This window comes from Epinephelus fuscoguttatus, linkage group LG16 (assembly GCF_011397635.1).
Source record: "Epinephelus fuscoguttatus linkage group LG16, E.fuscoguttatus.final_Chr_v1".
NCBI classification, from domain to species: Eukaryota; Metazoa; Chordata; class Actinopteri; order Perciformes; family Serranidae; genus Epinephelus; species Epinephelus fuscoguttatus.
In genome coordinates this window covers 21,650,963-21,670,024 of record NC_064767.1, presented here as the reverse complement: position 1 = coordinate 21,670,024, position 19,062 = coordinate 21,650,963, and the positions used below count along the sequence as shown (strand labels likewise).

General features: G+C 39.8%; 1 protein-coding gene across 4 annotated transcripts in view; it reads left to right on the top strand.

The window, feature by feature from the left end:
- Positions 1 to 19,062, top strand: part of slit1a (slit homolog 1a (Drosophila)) — a 111,004-nt gene that overhangs the window by 88,408 nt on the left and 3,534 nt on the right. For 2 of the 4 annotated variants that reach the window (XM_049601406.1, XM_049601405.1), the window contains 17 exons: positions 57 to 223; positions 970 to 1,105; positions 3,713 to 3,781; positions 3,861 to 3,932; positions 4,045 to 4,116; positions 8,358 to 8,429; positions 9,592 to 9,755; positions 10,265 to 10,389; positions 10,504 to 10,601; positions 10,691 to 10,830; positions 11,274 to 11,367; positions 12,497 to 12,634; positions 12,725 to 12,953; positions 13,260 to 13,390; positions 13,505 to 13,698; positions 14,611 to 14,899; positions 15,094 to 15,305. In XM_049601406.1, coding sequence (XP_049457363.1) covers positions 57 to 223; positions 970 to 1,105; positions 3,713 to 3,781; positions 3,861 to 3,932; positions 4,045 to 4,116; positions 8,358 to 8,429; positions 9,592 to 9,755; positions 10,265 to 10,389; positions 10,504 to 10,601; positions 10,691 to 10,830; positions 11,274 to 11,367; positions 12,497 to 12,634; positions 12,725 to 12,953; positions 13,260 to 13,390; positions 13,505 to 13,698; positions 14,611 to 14,899; positions 15,094 to 15,305 — 2,402 coding nt within the window. The remainder of the gene's footprint in view (positions 1 to 56; positions 224 to 969; positions 1,106 to 3,712; positions 3,782 to 3,860; positions 3,933 to 4,044; positions 4,117 to 8,357; positions 8,430 to 9,591; positions 9,756 to 10,264; positions 10,390 to 10,503; positions 10,602 to 10,690; positions 10,831 to 11,273; positions 11,368 to 12,496; positions 12,635 to 12,724; positions 12,954 to 13,259; positions 13,391 to 13,504; positions 13,699 to 14,610; positions 14,900 to 15,093; positions 15,306 to 19,062) is intronic. The other 2 variants (XM_049601408.1, XM_049601407.1) reach the window with 1 other exon arrangement.

The following is a 19,062-nucleotide window of genomic DNA, read 5'->3' as shown; positions in this document are numbered from 1 at the left end:
GTCTTTTTAAAAGATTCAGCGCTCTTATAACCTCTCTTATGCTCATTTTCTCCCAGTAACCTGCTGGCTAACTCCTTCAACTGTGACTGCCGGCTGGCCTGGCTCGGCGACTGGCTGAGGAGTAGGAAGATCGTGACGGGTAACCCTCGCTGCCAGCGCCCTGCCTTCCTCAAGGAGATCCCTCTGCAGGATGTGGCTCTGCCTGACTTCCGCTGTGAGGAGGGTATGTGTCTAACCGGCTATCATGATTTGTGTCTCTTTCTGTGTGTCCTTATTTAGACCGTATCTGAACGTTTGTTGCAGCTTCTCCACTTTAAATGAAGTAATCTGTCTCTTTGAAAGGAGATAAGCATCTTCAGTATAGCGGCTGACCTCCACTATGTGTGAAACTAACCTGTCTGGGTCTGACTGATGAAGATTTTCGCATTGTACTCCGCTCCACAATACGTTATGAACAAGAGCTGCTTAAAGTGTCTGAGATCATCTTAAATAATGACCGCTATTGTGCCACTCTTTTGTTTACTGAATAGATTGCTGCTCAGCAGTTCCTAAGCTGCTGGTCGATGCCGGGCTGAGTGGAGCTATTGAGCTGTTTGCCTTATTGACCAGTCAGCCTATTTGCACCTGAATGAATGTTAGACTTGTCTTCGGGCCTCGGGCAGCTTCCATTCTTTGCTCTCGCTGGTCGATATTACATTAGTGAGGCTCCTCTCTCTCTGTCCTATTTTACACTTCACATTTGTCACTTCCTTTTTTTTTTTTCCATTGTCTCAATGCCTTACCATCAGCTTGAAGGATTGTGCTGTTTTGGCACTGTCTTGCCTTTAGGTTCGCTTTGTCTTTTACTTTTTATGCTCTGCTTTTGGCTGTCCTCCATGTCTTCCCTCTCCTCCTGGTCATTCCTCCTTTCTCTTCCTCTCTGGTGTCTGACTTGCCTCTATCTCCTCTGTTTGTTTTTTTTTACCACAGGCCAAGAGGAGCTGTCGAGCTGTGTGCCCAGACCCCAGTGTCCCAGTGAATGTACTTGCCTGGAGACTGTGGTGCGCTGCAGTAACAAGCACCTCCACACACTGCCCAAAGGCATCCCCAGAAATGTGACTGAACTGTGAGTTCCTTGGCATTAATTATGCCAATTGCATGTCTATCTTATCAGCTTGAGCTCCAGGCGTTATTGTTCCTTTGTCTAGCTGTGATGGAGGCAGACCTGGAAATAAAGCCAAAGGAGATGATATAAAAAAAAAAAGGTAGAGCGGAGCTTAGGAGGTATGAAGGAGATAAGAGTTAGTGAGAATAGTGGAGGCAAAGAAAACAGATCCCATCATTTGGAGAAGGGGAAAGGAGTCAATAAACCCTGCAGTTATTCTCTCAGACATTCTTCTCCTGTGTTCCCTGCAGCCCTCAAGGCTAGCACTGATGTCACTCTCACACTCGGAGCCAAGGATCAGAGTGTGTGTGTGTGTGTGTGTGTGTGTGTTTGTGTGCATATTTGTGCGAGGGCCAAAAGCCTGTCCACAGGAGCATAGGGGAGCAAGAGGACAATTTAATGAGCAGTTTTCAATGGAAAGGGGAGGGAATGGAATAGGTCTGGAACTTTCCAATACTTCTTCAAGTGGTTCAGACGAACTCACAGACACACACACACACACACACACACACACACACACACACACACACACATACAAACACACAGATGCACGCACATGCTGTGAAAGCCTTTAGGCCTGTCATTGTCCCAGCAGGTGTGACCAGGTGTGCCCCCCTCTTCAAGGCTTTCATCTAGTCATCTGGAGAGTTTGCTACTCCATCATTATCCCAAGTGTCCTCTGCACCGTCATTACCTATCATTACCTCTGAACCCAAGGGCCCCCTAACTAACCAGCAGCACCCCCCCTCACCCCTCCTGCCCTTCCCATCTCGAGCACAGTCAACAACAATAGCAGGAGAAAGCCTATGCAGCTCTGCTCAGAGGGACCAGGACCCTAAATCAGCTATTTATCAAGGTGACAGCCCTCTGGTAGCACTTTGTGTTGGCAGTCAGCAGGGTGGTTACATCCCTGCAGGCATGATGTCAACCAGGGCAGCTTATACCTACATCAGGATGTTAACACATACACATGCATGAATGCACACACAAGCGTTTGTACCTTAAAATGCAGTGCGCTGGGTCACATGCAGGAGTTGCTGCTAAACGGAAAATCACAAAAGTGTCACAGAATGTAATAAATGTGCCGCCTTCGCCCAGTGGAAGGAATATATAACCCAGTGAGTGTCTGCACTAGGAATGCTTATACAGGAGGTTTACTGGGCCTGACTCCAATGGCATGAGACACAGCATTGAGTCAAAACATCTGAGGGAAAGGACTAATCGAAAGACAAAACAATCCGCTGTTTGGTGGAACGTGAGATTAAACTGGCTGCAGCAGCATGGGAAAAAGTGCTCTGTGTTAAAAAATGTGATGTCCTGCAATTACCTGCCTCGAGCTCTCACAGAGTCACACTAATCTGCTGACAAAGAGCAGAATAAAATGTTGAAATGTGGAATTAAATCAACTCTTAGCACCAGGTAAAACCTAATATATAATATAAGATATGGCACCCTTTGTTGCTATAACTCTATACTCCCTTAATAAGATTCAGCAGCCCCTCATTAAGTACGGCACAGTTTGAAATTGACTGACAGAGAATGTGAGTGAATCAAGATATAATGGGAACTTAGTGACTTTTACATAGTGATTGAACTGAATTAGATGCCTGTATAATATGCTTTTGGTGTTATAAATGTTTAACTGAGCAACAACTAGTTCATTGTGATATGCATATGAACAAAACTGCTTAATAAAAAGATGTTTGATCACATAATTAAATACTTCATGCAGCACCTTCACAGTGAAAGCCTCAGGTCTTAGTCAGGCTTTTGCTGTGAAGCAGTTGCAGCTTTATTCATACAGCACCTTTCATTCGAACAGGCAGCCCAAAGTGCTTCACATGGCAAAATTGGAATGACACAGACACGAGACAATAAAATATTAAAAAAGCAAACAGAGCAAACCAACAAAAAAGATGATTAAAACTCCAGAGAATAAAAAGAGAATAAATAAATAAATAAATAAAATAGAATAAAAATAAGCAAGAGAGATTTAAAAAAAAAAAAAAAAGTTAAAAACCAATGGCTAAAACTTAAAAATCAAGACTGCAATGTTACTCCACATTATAAAAAGATAGATCTTTAATTTACGTTTAAAAATACAGAGTGAGCTCGCCATGCTAATATCCAGAGGTAGTGAGTTTCACAGTTTGGGAGCATTAAAACAGAGAACTTTCTTACATTTCACACACCAGCTTTCTGACAACTACAGTTGCAATAAATTGATATAAAACACATTATAATATTTAATTTTCTCAGAGAAAAACATGACATTGCTTAAGTACTGTGAATATGGTGCAACAACAAAAACATGCTCACATTGAATATTCTTTTGAATGAATGGACACCACAGTGGTTGGGTTTGATATTTGATGGTAAATACATTAAAAAAGGTCCGCTTTGTAGGAGCTTTCAGTCATTTCACACAGTCTTCCTCAGCAGCGAGCTCAGATTTATTATTAAAATATTGTATTATCAGAAAACATATTGTATTTTGGTCTGAGTGGATTATTTTGTCTACTGGCTGTATGAACTCTTTGAACTGAACTGTTTGTGTCCTGTGTTCAGGTACCTGGATGGAAACCAGTTCAGTGTCGTGCCAAAGGAGCTGTCTACCTTCAAGTACCTACAGCTGGTGTAAGTGTTTGTCTGCCTCCTCTGTCTCACTCTGCAAATCAATATGGTGAACTTATACCTTTATAATTTTTCCTTTCAGAGACCTGAGCAACAACAAAATCAACTCTCTGACCAACTCGTCCTTCGCTAACATGAGCCAACTCACCACTCTGTAAGTCCTGACCGGCCTCAGCCAGGAGCTAGTGTTTCATTCTGGTGCTGAAAGTAGGATGGAAACAGATGAATTTTATATGCATGCATATGTAATTATTCCTACATTGCAGAATCCTGAGCTACAACTCCCTGCGCTGTATCCCCAAAATGGCCTTCAGTGGACTGCACTCTCTGCGACTGCTGTGAGTTTAGTTTTGTATTTTAAGTGCATGCAGACACGTGTGTGTTCATCTTAGTGTGTGCAAAATTGTCCAAAGAAAAAAGTTTAACGGCAGATTAGGTTAAAATCCTATTTTAATACATAATGTATCTTGTATGTTTGAGCAGGTACTTTGTTGTCACATGGTTTTTAAGACAATGCTCAAAACGGCATCATCGTTTCAGACAGTTGAGGTTATTTTGTGAGAAGTGTTCTAAAACAAGATGAGACTCACTTTCAGACTAAATGAGTTATTAAGGAGGATATTTTTGCAGCTTGCACTGACTACAGAGGCGGTGCAGCAGATGCTGAGAATCTTTGATTGACTCCAGAGGACTGAAACACAGTCTAAACAGTTATGACAGCTTATGAATACACACACACACACACAGACACACACACTCACACAACCTCCGACCTATTTTCTCAGTTTAACTGGCAGCCATGGGCACAGCAGCAGTGTTCTCCTACTCCTGCCCACACCTCATCTTCAGACATCTTCCCAGTCTGCGTGTTCACCTCTAAACGCCCCGAGCTCATCACCGCCTCACCGTCAGGGCCAAACGCGCGCCCCCACAATCCTACTGTACAAAATCACTCTGACACTGATTACTGGCGAATGTTTGCCCCGCTAACCGTAATGGTTTTGACTGTGCCTCTGGGCTTTTATGAAGTTATGAAGTCTTTGATTGTGTACTCTCAGTGACCATGGGCTCCCCGTGGCTGAATCGGTCTGCTAAATAACTGAGATGTAGAATGTAAATACGTTGGACAGATAAATGATGAAACCAAAACCAATCTTTGGACCTGCATCCAAAGATACAGCAGCTGGATGCCTCGCACTTTTACTCAAATGTACAGTTTAGTTCTGTGAGGGAGAAACAGAGACCAGGCCCAGCAGCGCTCCTTATGAGATTATATATGCATCTGTGTGTGTGTGTGTGTGTGTGTGTGTGTGCCGCTATGCATAGCTTATATGTTTGTCATCTACTGGCTTGGTGCCCGTTAGTATGTGTGTGGGAGTAGACTTATCGGCCCTTCCATGTGTGCTCATAGCAGGCACACTTTTTACTACTGACAACAAAGCTTCAACAAAGCCTCTTTTTACGGCGGGATTCGACTAAGGCCCCGATCATTACGAGGCACAAAGCGTAAGAGCCCTTTTAGCGTGGAATGAGAGTGAAGCTCGGTCATCATTAGCTGATGCCGCCTTGCTAGCCCGGGCACGTCGCTTTGATCCCTAATGAAGCTGCGTCCGTTATTTCTGCTCTTACTCACTCACGCCACCTTCACTTTTAAAATATTGAAAGCGCGCTAGACGCCATGTGAGGCCCTCTTTCTAACACCACCCGCCCCACACACACACATACACACACACACACACACACACCGCACAGGCTCAGAACTATATACAAGCTCAGACACACACACATTTACGCACAGACTGTCTGGACTACCTTATTGTCTTAGACGAGAGTCCAAATGAAGCAGAAAACTTTGATGTCTATACGGCTGGTGTGATCAATCATACACCTCCCATTAAATGTCAATTGGTGCCATGGCGTGTTTTTTTTTTTAACTAAGCGAGGCTGTGTGGGTGCAACAAAACTGAAGCGACAATGAGCGCCATTAATAGTTTCAACCGGGGCCAAAGTTCAAAGTTGGAAGCTTCATAGAAACCGCAGTGAGATGCCAAAGCCGGCTCATGCGCACTCGCACACACTGAGGTGCCAAAGCCTTTATAAAGCTGCACCTTTGGCTTTACAGAGCAGTAAAGAGGAGAAGAATCATTAACGCTCGGGGCTTCAAACAGACCAGGGGTCTGAGCCTGGCATGGATGTGGTGTGGTTTGGTGCTAGTGTACATACGTGTGTGTGTGTGTGTGTGTCTATAATGGTTGTGGTTTAAACTGCAGATTAATAAGCTGCTAATTGGCCTGCTGGGTATTAGGTGTGAGGTGAGTGAGCTGAGACAGCGCTAGGGTGTGGCTCGCCAGGGTTTGGGTGGGAAGCTGTGAGAAAAGAACGCGATATAAAAGAGTGATAAAGGAAAAGAAGAGAAAGAAAGTAAAAGCCTGCAACAAATGAAATCAAAACTGACATATTCTCATACTGCGGTTGGATGTAGCTCAGAGGACTCAGAGAATCACAAAAACATTATTAACTGGTTGCAGGTGAACAAGCCTGTGTGAACATTCTGAACATGTCGAGGCGGACTGCCCGTGCGCACTTTAAAGAACTTTTTTTTTGTCATCAACCATTATTTTGCCTGTCCAGAAACATCAGATGCAATTGCACTGTGATGACTGTGCCAGGCAAGAGATAAGTTGACAGGTAAGATGGAGTGATGTAATGATACACAGCTGTAGAAAAGAAAAGTAAAAAGACACAGAGACAGACAGGGAGAATGTTAGCAGGAGAGCAGATCGGGTTTCTTCCTGGAGACTCCCTGGCTCCTTTCTCCCATGAGATCTCTGCCTAGCTGGCACACTGCTGCTGGCTCCGTGCCCTCAGCATCCTAACTCCGACTACCACAACTCGACTACTCACTCCACACTAATAAGCATTCTCCCCGGCACACAGGCCAATTAACTTGTTGTCTCAGACGGTTACATTGTATATTTTCTCTTTCGTACTCACTTGCAGCTCTGCATCCTTACATTGAGCAGCTTCGCTCTCTGTATCCTTTCCCCTGACTCATCCAGGGCTTAGTGGTAATTCACAGATCAAACAGAGAGGGAAGTAAGGTTTCAAAGTCTGTTTATGTATCAGCTCTCATCGTGCAGGCACAGAGCAGATGTGTCATGTTCTGGTGCTGCGGACTGAGCTGTGGTAACATTAGCATGCGGTCAGCTGAGGGGTGGAGGTGGTAATGACCCTGCGGATTACAGCAGCCATCAGTCATCTCACCATTAAGCCATGCTGGCTTGTCACCCTAGATAGTAGTCAGAGAGCAGCGACAAAACAGTGCATACAAACATTAATATACATGCACATGCTCAAACATGCAAACACATAAATATACCTGTTAATCTGCACATGCACAGTTACACTAATGTTTGTCACTGTCCTGCATGTGGTGCAGCTCTGTTACCCCCCTCCCTCTGTGCCCTCGTCGGCCCTGCCAGCCAGACGCACACAGAAACTTGACACCAGTCTTTTACAGACTTACAGAGCCTCACATCTCTGCCAGCTGCACAAAGCTCAACCCGAAATACAAACCCAATACAACCACCCAACACAGCACTGAAATGTTCCTCAACATTTTCCCACTAATCTCTGGTTTTAGTTGCTGGAAAACAAAGTATAGCATGCAGGACCGCAACTGATGTTTATTTTTATTATCGATTAATATGCCAATTATTTTCTTGGTTAATCATTTTGTATATGAAATGTCAGAAACTTGACAAGCTGTAATCGCTTTAAAGGGACAGTTCACCCCAAAAATCTAAAATACATATTTTTACTTTTACCTGTAAATCTATTTATCAGTCTAGATTGTTTTGGTGTGAGTTGCAGAATGTTGGAGATATCAGCTGTAGAGATGTCTGCCTTCTCTTCAAAATAATGGAAGTAGATGGCACTCAAAGTTTCATCAAGGAACTATTTTCTTTCTACCAAATTACACCCGCCAACCGTATTACTTCACAGGAGGAAGAGTGCATCTGCTCATGTGCAAGAGACTCCAGACAGGACAAGATGTAAACATTAATGGGCGGTGTAGTTTGACTGCAGGTGTAGTTTGGTAGAAAGAAAATAGTTCCTACATGAAACTACTCACAAGGTCTGTGGATTATCTTGTGTAACCGAGTCATGTTTTCTCTAAAGAGACATTGCTGTTGAGCTTTTTAAATGTATTTTTTGAGTACTTTGAGCACCACAAGCTGAGTGCCATCTAGTTCCATTATATTAGAGAGAAGGCAGAAATCTCTACGGCTCATATCTCCAACACTGGGCAACTCACACCAAAACAATCTAGACTGATAAGTAGTTCTACAGGTAAGAGGAAAAATATATATTTTTGATTTTGGGGTGAACTGTCCCTTTAAATGTGAGTCACATGATTGATTATCTAAGTAGTTTTCTGCCAGTGAATCATCTAATGATTGCAGCTCTAACAGTCTGACAGAAAATCTGCCCATAAAAGCATTTGTCCCATGATGACACATGTTCATGGTCATACATTTTCTCTTTTTTACTGTCTTTTTCCTCCATCGTCCCTCAGGTCTCTCCATGGCAACGAAATCTCGGAGCTTCCTGATGGCATCTTCAACGATGTGGCTTCACTTTCCCACTTGTAAGTAGTAACACACACACACACACACACACACACACACACACACACACAACTGTAAGCCCCAGTGGCAGCCTATGTGATACTGTCTGCACTTACCACTGAGTTTGTGAAGTCTACTCACATGCACACACACACACACACACACACACACACATATACACACTCTCAGACACCGAGGGGGTCTGGTCAGACAGCCGGAGAGTGTGGCTCACAGTGGCCTGTCTGTAGTCCTCTTTGGTGGGCTCCACAAGAGCCAAGCCCTCCCTTAATCAGCTGCAGTCCTGTGGTTAGAGCAACACACAGACCCCTGTGCTGTCTCATCTCCCTGTGACATCTCCGAGACACACACCCACCCGTTCACTGACACACACAGATTCTCCATGGTCTGTGGACTTTACTGTTTGTTTTGGTTTGTTTATTTATGTCTGTAATTTTGTGTGTGTGGTGTGTAGCTGTTGTGTGGTCGCGCACGGACTCGTGGACACATGTAAAACTCCACAGAAGTATCTTTGCAGTGCGCTCTGTGCCACCCAGCCTAGATATTCACATCATGCCCTGACAGTCGCTGATCAATAGACCTATCAGTGTCAGATTGGAGAGGAGGAAGGGAGGATGGAGACGACTAACAAAAACATGTTTTGGAGGGCGTCACAGGAGTCAAGGCTGCATAAAAAATGGAGTGAAGGGAGGGATGGAGGCCGGCCATTGATCCACAGTCACAGTCAAGTGGCTTTCATGTTAGCAGATGTCAGGTGTCAGCTATTGGCCCGGCCTGAAAGATGAGCCTGTGTTCCACCGTAATGGAACAGCATTGATTCAGGAGTGTTTGTGCATCCAGCAGGGAGGACAGAGCGGCATTGATTCACGACCACCATGACAGAAGTGGTTAAGAGTGCCTTCTGTTCGCACCTTTGCCTATAATTGAGGAGCCCTCCTCCAGATGATGTATGGCACAAAGTGGCATTGAGCATTAAACTTTAAATCTCTTTTACTCTTAGAGAAGCTGTTTTAGTTGTTTAGTGCACCAAGTTGAGTTGGTTTGTTTTACATAAGGTTGTAGAGACACCTGCTGGTGATAGAGTGTATTACAGTGACAGACAACTTGGGAGATTGGAAAGTAAAAGTCAGACCATTGATAAGTTTATTGTCACTGCTCTATCAGGGCGATTGGTGCCAACCCGTTGCACTGTGACTGTCGCCTGCGCTGGCTGTCAGACTGGGTGAAGACCAGCTACAAAGAGCCTGGCATCGCCCGCTGTGCTGGCCCACAGGGCATGGAGGGCAAACTGCTGCTCACCACACCTGCAAAGAAGTTTGAGTGCACAGGTGAGTACTTGTGTTGTACACAAAAATAAAATAAGCACTACTAGTATCAAGGGGTGGGGGGAAAAAAAACAACCTTTTTCATAGCAATACATGAATGCCAAGTATCGATTTTTTTATTATATAAATCAATAATATTGCAAATACAAATTAAAGATTTGATAGCCTACTTGGAAAAAAATCAATTGCATTTCAGTCCACTAGACACATTATGCTGCAGTAAAAATGATTGAAGGGACATAAACAGAGTGACAGCTTTATCTCATTAGATTAAACAGATGTTGACAAAAGTTTTTCTTTGGAGACATACAAGTAAGTTGCAGTGGAAGAATGGTAATAAATTGCAATATATGTCACTGTAATACTCAGCATATCACAAAATGCTCAAAATCACAGTCATATTTTATTGTGACTTAAGTATTGTGACAACATTGAATCTGAGGCCTTAGATGATTCTCATCCCCACTAGTATCTACATGCAAGTCATTCTTATCTGCCTGGTGTTTCCTCAGGTGATGTGGACTCCACAGTGCTGGCCAAGTGTAACCCCTGTCTGTCCAGTCCCTGTCTGAACCAAGGCATCTGTCACAGCGACGCAGTGGAGATCTACAGGTGCAGCTGTCCTCCAGGATTCAAGGTGAGAGCTCCACAATGCTGCCACCTATTTGTGAATATCCTCGATGTGTTACATGTCTTAAGGCATGCATAAATTATTGTAATAAATTAATATCACGTCTGTTCTCTGTCTCAGGGCAAGAACTGTGAGAAAGCTCTGGATGCCTGTCTGTGTAACCCGTGTCTTAACGGCGGAACTTGTCAAGCGAATGAAGATGAGGAGGGAGATTACAGGTGAGGAAGACAAGCTTTGTGCAACAAAGAAATTAAGTCTTATTTATCACAGAAAGGACATGACATGATGAGTGTATTCATTTTCACAGCTGCACATGTCCACTGGGCTTTGAGGGCCCCACTTGCCAAACCAACATTGACGACTGCGAAGACAACGACTGTGAGAACGGGGCGACCTGCATCGATGGAGTCAACAACTACACTTGTTTTTGTCCCCCCTACTACACAGGTTAGTGCATGCGGCACTTTGACTCAGGAAGTAGCTGCCAAAAATCCTGCTGTGTTATAATCCAGAGAAGTTTGGTATGAACCAAAACAATCTGCCAGTATTTAAAGATTTCTTAAAATAGGCCATAAAACACTTGACATAAGCAAATAAATTGAATATCTTAAAGCTAAAACACCTTTACCTCCACACAGGTAGTTAATAAGACATGCACTATTCTGCTTCTTTACAGATGCATAAAATATATTTGCAGTGTTGCTTTAAAACTGCTCTGATTCTTTAAATAAGCAAAGCTATCTAGTTTCCTCTCACTACAGCTGCAATGCACTTTTCAGACTTTTTTTCTTGTCTGACTGTAATAATGGATAACTGTATTACTTTTTTGTTTAGCAGGTTTTTTTGCAGGATTTGCTCTGTGTTCATACTTTTTTTTAAATTCTGTACAGGGGAGATGTGTGAAGAAATGGAGGATGTGTGTGCCCCTGGACGGAGCCCCTGCCAACATCAGTCTACCTGCCTCATCACCTCCACTGGACCCAAGTAAGTGTTTGCTGCCAGTAACATCAGATACAGCAAAAAAAGAGATTACACTACATTTTAATAATAGACAGAGCAGGAGGAAGCTTTGTTCTTTTTTATTTTCTTCTATTATACACAAAATATAGCAACAAACAGCACGGTACGTGTACATACATACGGTCAAAACGGGCACTGCATGGGCCCAATCAGCCTGTTCCACAACCCATTTTTTTTTTCTATCCCATCCTTCTCAAAGGCTTAGTTGTTCCCTTCCCCTCAGGAATTTCAGTGTTTGTACTTTTTTAAATGTTGATCTTTCTATCATACAGTGTGTTTTAAGATAAGCTTTAGATTCTAAAATAATACGCTGTGTGGTTATTTTCCGTTTTATTATAAAAGCATTGCCAAACAATATCACAGTGTTACTGATCTCTGATTTGCTGCTACTTAAGTCCCCTAAAATTACTGTTTGTAAGTGGATTTCTATATTTATTATTGTAAAACATTATCCACCTTTGGACCTTATCCCAAAACAAGATTGATTCCTCTTCATCACTGCAAAACCCACACAAACAAGACTGTTCTAGGCCCCAAATAGACAGCATCTTTTTAGTGGGTAAAAATGTATATAATATCTGTAGCTGTATTGTATGTTTAGATACATTGTGAGTAGTGTTATAGATAATATTAAATACATCTTTCCATGCAATTATTATAATAAAAGTCTTCCCTATTATTTAAGGCATCAGTTGGATTTATAATAATGTAGTCTTTAACAACGTTGTATTTCTATATTTCTTATTCATTTTATTTCCATTTATCCATTACTGGTCTCTAGGATATGGGCAGCATACTAGCTGCATTTCATTCATTCATTAGATATTGATACAATACTTTTATTATATTCTAGTAGTGTACATACTGGACCATATATATATGAGACTTTTTTTGGAAGTTCATAATCTTATCTATTAAGACATATATAAATATTTTTATTTAATAATTGTTTATTTATATAGGGGCAATCCTCTGTCAGCAGATTACTGTTAAACGATAAAATTTGTTGCAACATGTTATCTAGTTTATCTGGTGGATGATATTAGCTCGTAGCTTCGTGTTTTGGTTTCAGTATTGTGTTTGTGTGTTACAGGTGTGTGTGCTCTCCTGGTTATGTTGGTGATGACTGCAGTGTAGACTACAACGACTGTGAGGAGCACCGTTGTCAAAATGGAGCTCAGTGTGTGGATGAGCTGAACGGATACTCCTGTGTCTGTCCTGAAGGATACAGGTGAGAAATGAGCGCTAATTCAGCAAATTCACAGACTTCATTTGTGTAGCTTTACTAACATCATCATCCTCGCTTTATTTCTCTCCACAGTGGTCAGTTGTGTGAGGTTCCCCAGTCTCCACTGTCCCTGTGTGAGCTGGCCGACTGCCAGAACAACGCCCCATGTGTGGAGCGAGGCGGACGGGCCCTCTGCCAGTGCCCTCCAGAGTTCGGGGGCCCACGCTGTGAGAAGCTGGTCAGCGTCAACTTCATTGACAGAGACTCCTACCTGCTGCTCTCTGACCTTAAGAACTGGCCACAAGCTAACATCACCTTACAGGTATCCACAGATTAGTGTGTCAGAAACAGTGATTCATATCAATTCCTAATGTTTGAAGTTGTTTTAATAATCATTTTCCACAGTGTTGATACACTGATACCAGCTGTCGTTTTATTACTCTCACAGTGGTGTTGAATATCGATGTTTTTTTCACAGTATTGTATCAGAGTTAGATATTTCCGTATCATGACAGCACTAACACAGAGTTTGTTAATGTGTGAATATTACAACATGATATTTGGGTGCTGATGCGTCCTCTCTGAAACGTGACTAATTCAAACACCTGATGCAATCGTCTCTCTGTAGGTGTCAACAGCTGAGGATAATGGCATCCTGCTGTACAATGGTGACAATGATCATATTGCAGTGGAGCTCTACCAAGGTCACGTCAAGGTCAGCTATGACCCTGGCAGCCAGCCTGGACACGCCATCTACAGGTAAGTTTCCTTCGAATTGCTGAGGATTACTTTCACTGCTGACTCCTGATGAAAAGTTGTTATTTGTATTTCTTAATTATTCTTAAATGACCGATCTCTGTTTTCCTTCGCCAGCACTGAGACCATCAACGATGGCCAGTTCCACACAGTGGAGCTGGTGACCTTTGACCAGATGGTGAACCTGTCCATTGACGGGGGTCTCCCTACCACAATGGACAGCTTTGGGGCGGTGCGGCCCCTCAACGGGGAGGCTCCACTATACGTGGGGGGTAGGGGCCCTCTCCAGAACACACCTCCCTCCTCTGCAGGCACTCTTAACTACTACACTACTGTCAATCACCACCCTTCCCCCCTCGCTTTGTCACCACCGCAACCAACCCCTCCCTTTAACCATGCAACCCTTCAACCCCGTCCTACCTCCACGCAAACCTTATCCTCCACCCACACCATCCCCACCTTTAGTCATGACTGTGTTTGCTAGGAGCCACATATTAATTTATAATACAGAAATACGCATAGACCTCCACATTCACCATATGCACATATTTGTTATAAAAAAAATAATTTCACCTTGGCAGTTAAAACACAACTCTCAAAAATGACAGATCAGTGTACACCACTTTATAATCTAATCGTCAAATGTCCCTACAGCATATTTCTTACAGTGTGTGAAGTACTACCTCTAGTGGCTAACATAAGAACTACCAGACACAGTCTTTACTTCAGATTTGTTTTGTATTTGCATGGATGTGATTTCACAAAATGTATTTATTTGTAATGTGTGATTAAGCCACTCTTGACATTCATGAAATACGAAAATTTAGCCCAAACAAACTTTATCAAAAGAAAGATTTCCTGCATTAGTTGCCAGGGTTAACAGTTTGCTCAGGAGTGGCTCAGAATCTGTCCATTTTGTTTTAGTGCTATGATGTTTTGTGTTCATTCATACAACACCACAGGAGACATTTTCTCATATCCTACGCTGTCCTGTGTTTCAAGGATGATGTGTCTCGTTGTGCAATTAAAAAAATATAAGACTATTTTAAAAAGAGTTCAGTTTATGAATTGACAAATTTGTTATTGCACTGCTCGGACACGCATGTTTGAAAGTACCTTCCTCCATTACACTCATACCAGCCCTGTGTTAGCTGTCTGTTTGTGCTCCAGTCTGCACATCTTCACATCTTTTACCATCATCTCTTTTCTCTCTCCCCCTCCAGGCATGCCAGTGGATGTACACTCAGGTACTTTCCGTCTATGGCAGCTCCAGAATGGTTCCAGTTTCCACGGCTGTATCCAGAACCTGTACATCAACAATGAGCTCCAGGACTTCACCAAGACCCAGATGAAGCCTGGCGTGGTACCGGGCTGCGAGCCCTGCAAGAAGATCTACTGTTTACATGGCATCTGCCAACCTGATGGGGTCCAGGGACCAGTGTGCCACTGCCAGCCAGGCTGGAGCGGGCCGCACTGTGACCAACCTGCTACCAACCCCTGCCAGGGCAGCAAGTATGTTAGCAAATGAGATAGAATTAATATTTCACAGCAAAACTCTTATTGCAAGTACCCTAAAATAGTACTCAAGTGCAGTACTTGAGTTAATGTACTTAGTTAGAAACATTTTTCAGCTGCTGTTGAAACATCTACTCCATTCATTTATTTGCTGAGCAGGAAATCTGATCAAGGTTAATGTGTCTTACCAGGTGCGTCCATGGAAAGTGCATCCCACTGGACGCTCAGTCATACCGCTGCGAGTGTGCAGAGGGTTACCGTGGTGCCCTGTGTAACCAACAGGGGGAGCTTTTCAACCCCTGCCGCCGCCTGTCCTGCAAACACGGTCGCTGCCAGATCTCAGACACAGGAGATGCCTACTGTCACTGTGAAAGTGGCTATACTGGGGAACTCTGTGACACAGGTTGGTTTGCTCAGTGTAATTCTGAGGGGAAAAGAATAAATGAGATATGATTAAAAGGGTGTCTGCAGGGTCTTAAAGCACACTGAGAGTTGATCAATCAATTTAAAATCTTGAATGGCAATTTCTGAGGTATTTGTAGCTTGTACGACTTTTTTATAATTACTTTTTTTATGACATATTAAAATTTGACTTTTTTAATAGTGTTCTGTACTATGATTTGTTTGGCTATTTTTTGTGACATACTATACTATGACTTTTTTGTGACATACTATACTATGACTATTTTTTTGTAACATACTATACTATGACTATTTTTTTGTGACGTACTATACTATGACTATTTTTTGTGACATACTATACTATGACTTTTTTTGTGACATACTATACTATGACTATTTTTTGTGACATACTATACTATGACTATTTTTTGTGACATACTATACTATGACTTTTTTGTGACATACTATACTATGACTATTTTAGTGACATACTATACTATGACTTTTTTGTGACATACTATGGCTATTTTTTGTGACATACTATACTATGACTATTTTTTGTGACATACTATACTATGACTATTTTTTTGTGACATACTATACTATGACTATTTTTTTGTGACATACTATACTATGACTATTTTTTGTGACGTACTATACTATGACTATTTTGTGACATACTATACTATGACTATTTTAGTGACATACTATACTATGACTATTTTAGTGACATACTATACTATGACTTTTTTGTGACATACTATACTATGACTATTTTAGTGACATACTATACTATGACTATTTTAGTGACATACTATACTATGACTTTTTTGTGACATACTATACTATGACTATTTTAGTGACATACTATACTATGACTTTTTTGTGACATACTATACTATGACTATTTTAGTGACATACTATACTATGACTTTTTTGTGACATACTATGGCTATTTTTTGTGACATACTATACTATGACTATTTTTTTGTGACATACTATACTATGACTATTTTTTTGTGACATACTATACTATGACTTTTTTGTGACATACTATACTATGACTATTTTAGTGACATACTATACTATTACTTTTTTGTGACATACTATACTATGACTATTTTTTTGTGACATACTATACTATGACTATTTTTTTGTGACATACTATACTATGACTATTTTTTGTGACATACTATACTATGACTATTTTTTTGTGACATACTATACTATGACTATTTTTTGTGACATACTATACTATGACTATTTTAGTGACATACTATACGATGACTTTTTTGTGACATACTATGGCTATTTTTTGTGATATACTATACTATGACTATTTTTTGTGACATACTATACTATGACTATTTTTTTGTGACATACTATACTATGACTATTTTTTTGTGACATACTATACTATGACTTTTTTTGTGACATACTATACTATGACTATTTTTTGTGACATACTATACTATGACTATTTTTGTGACATACTATACTATGACTATTTTTTTGTGACATACTATACTATGACTATTTTTGTGACATACTATACTATGACTATTTTTTTGTGACATACTATACTATGACTATTTTTTTGTGACATACTATACTATGACTTTTTTTGTGACATACTATACTATGACTATTTTTTTGTGACATACTATACTATGACTATTTTTTTGTGACATACTATACTATGACTATTTTTTTGTGACATACTATACTATGACTTTTTTTGTGACATACTATACTATGACTATTTTTTGTGACATACTATACTATGACTTTTTTTGTGACATACTATACTATGACTATTTTTTGTGACGTACTATACTATGACTATTTTTTGTGACATACTATACTATGACTTTTTTGTGACATACTATACTATGACTATTTTAGTGACATACTATACTATGACTTTTTTGTGACATACTATGGCTATTTTTTGTGACATACTATACTATGACTATTTTTGTGACATACTATACTATGACTATTTTTTTGTGACATACTATACTATGACTATTTTTTGTAACATACTATACTATGACTATTTTTGTGACATACTATACTATGACTATTTTTGTGACATACTATACTATGACTATTTTTTTGTGACATACTATACTATGACTATTTTTTGTAACATACTATACTATGACTATTTTTGTGACATACTATACTATGACTATTTTTGTGACATACTATACTATGACTATTTTTTGTAACATACTATACTATGACTATTTTTTGTGACATACTATACTATGACTATTTTTGTGACATACTATACTATGACTATTTTTTGTGACATACTATGCTATGACTATTTTTTTGTAACATACTATACTATGACTATTTTTTGTGACATACTATACTATGACTATTTTTTTGTGACATACTATGCTATGACTATTTTTTTGTGACATACTATACTATGACTATTTTTTGTGACGTACTATACTATGACTATTTTTTGTGACATACTATGCTATGACTATTTTTTTGTGACATACTATACTATGACTATTTTTTGTGACGTACTATACTATGACTATTTTTTGTGACATACTATACTATGACTATTTTTGTGACATACTATACTATGACTATTTTTTGTAACATACTATACTATGACTATTTTTTGTGACATACTATACTATGACTATTTTTTGTGACATACTATACTATGACTATTTTTTGTGACATACTATACTATGACTATTTTTTTGTGACATACTATGCTATGACTATTTTTTTGTAACATACTATACTATGACTATTTTTTGTGACGTACTATACTATGACTATTTTTTGTGACATACTATACTATGACTATTTTTTGTGACATACTATGCTATGACTATTTTTTTGTGACATACTATACTATGACTATTTTTTGTGACGTACTATACTATGACTATTTTTTGTGACATACTATACTATGACTATTTTTTTGTGACATACTATACTATGACTATTTTTTGTGACGTACTATACTATGACTATTTTTTGTGACATACTATACTATGACTATTTTTTGTAACATACTATACTATGACTATTTTTTTGTGACGTACTATACTATGACTATTTTTTGTAACATACTATACTATGACTATTTTTTTGTAACATACTATACTATGACTATTTTTTTGTGACGTACTATACTATGACTATTTTTTGTAGCATACTATACTATGACTATTTTTTTGTGACATACTATACTATGACTATTTTTTGTGACATACTATACTATGACTATTTTTTTGTGACATACTATACTATGACTATTTTTTGTAACATACTATACTATGACTATTTTATGTGACATACTATACTATGACTATTTTTGTGACATACTATACTATGACTATTTTATGTGACATACTATACTATGACTATTTTTGTAACATACTATACTATGACTATTTTATGTGACATACTATACTATGACTATTTTTGTGACATACTATACTATGACTATTTTATGTGACATACTATACTATGACCATACTATACTATGACTATTTTTGTGACATACTATACTATGACTATTTTATGTGACATACTATACTATGACTATTTTTGTGACATACTATACTATGACTATTTTATGTGACATACTATACTATGACTATTTTTGTGACATACTATACTATGACTATTTTATGTGACATACTATACTATGACCATACTATACTATGACTATTTTTTGTGACATACTGTACTATGACTGTTTGTTTTTTTGC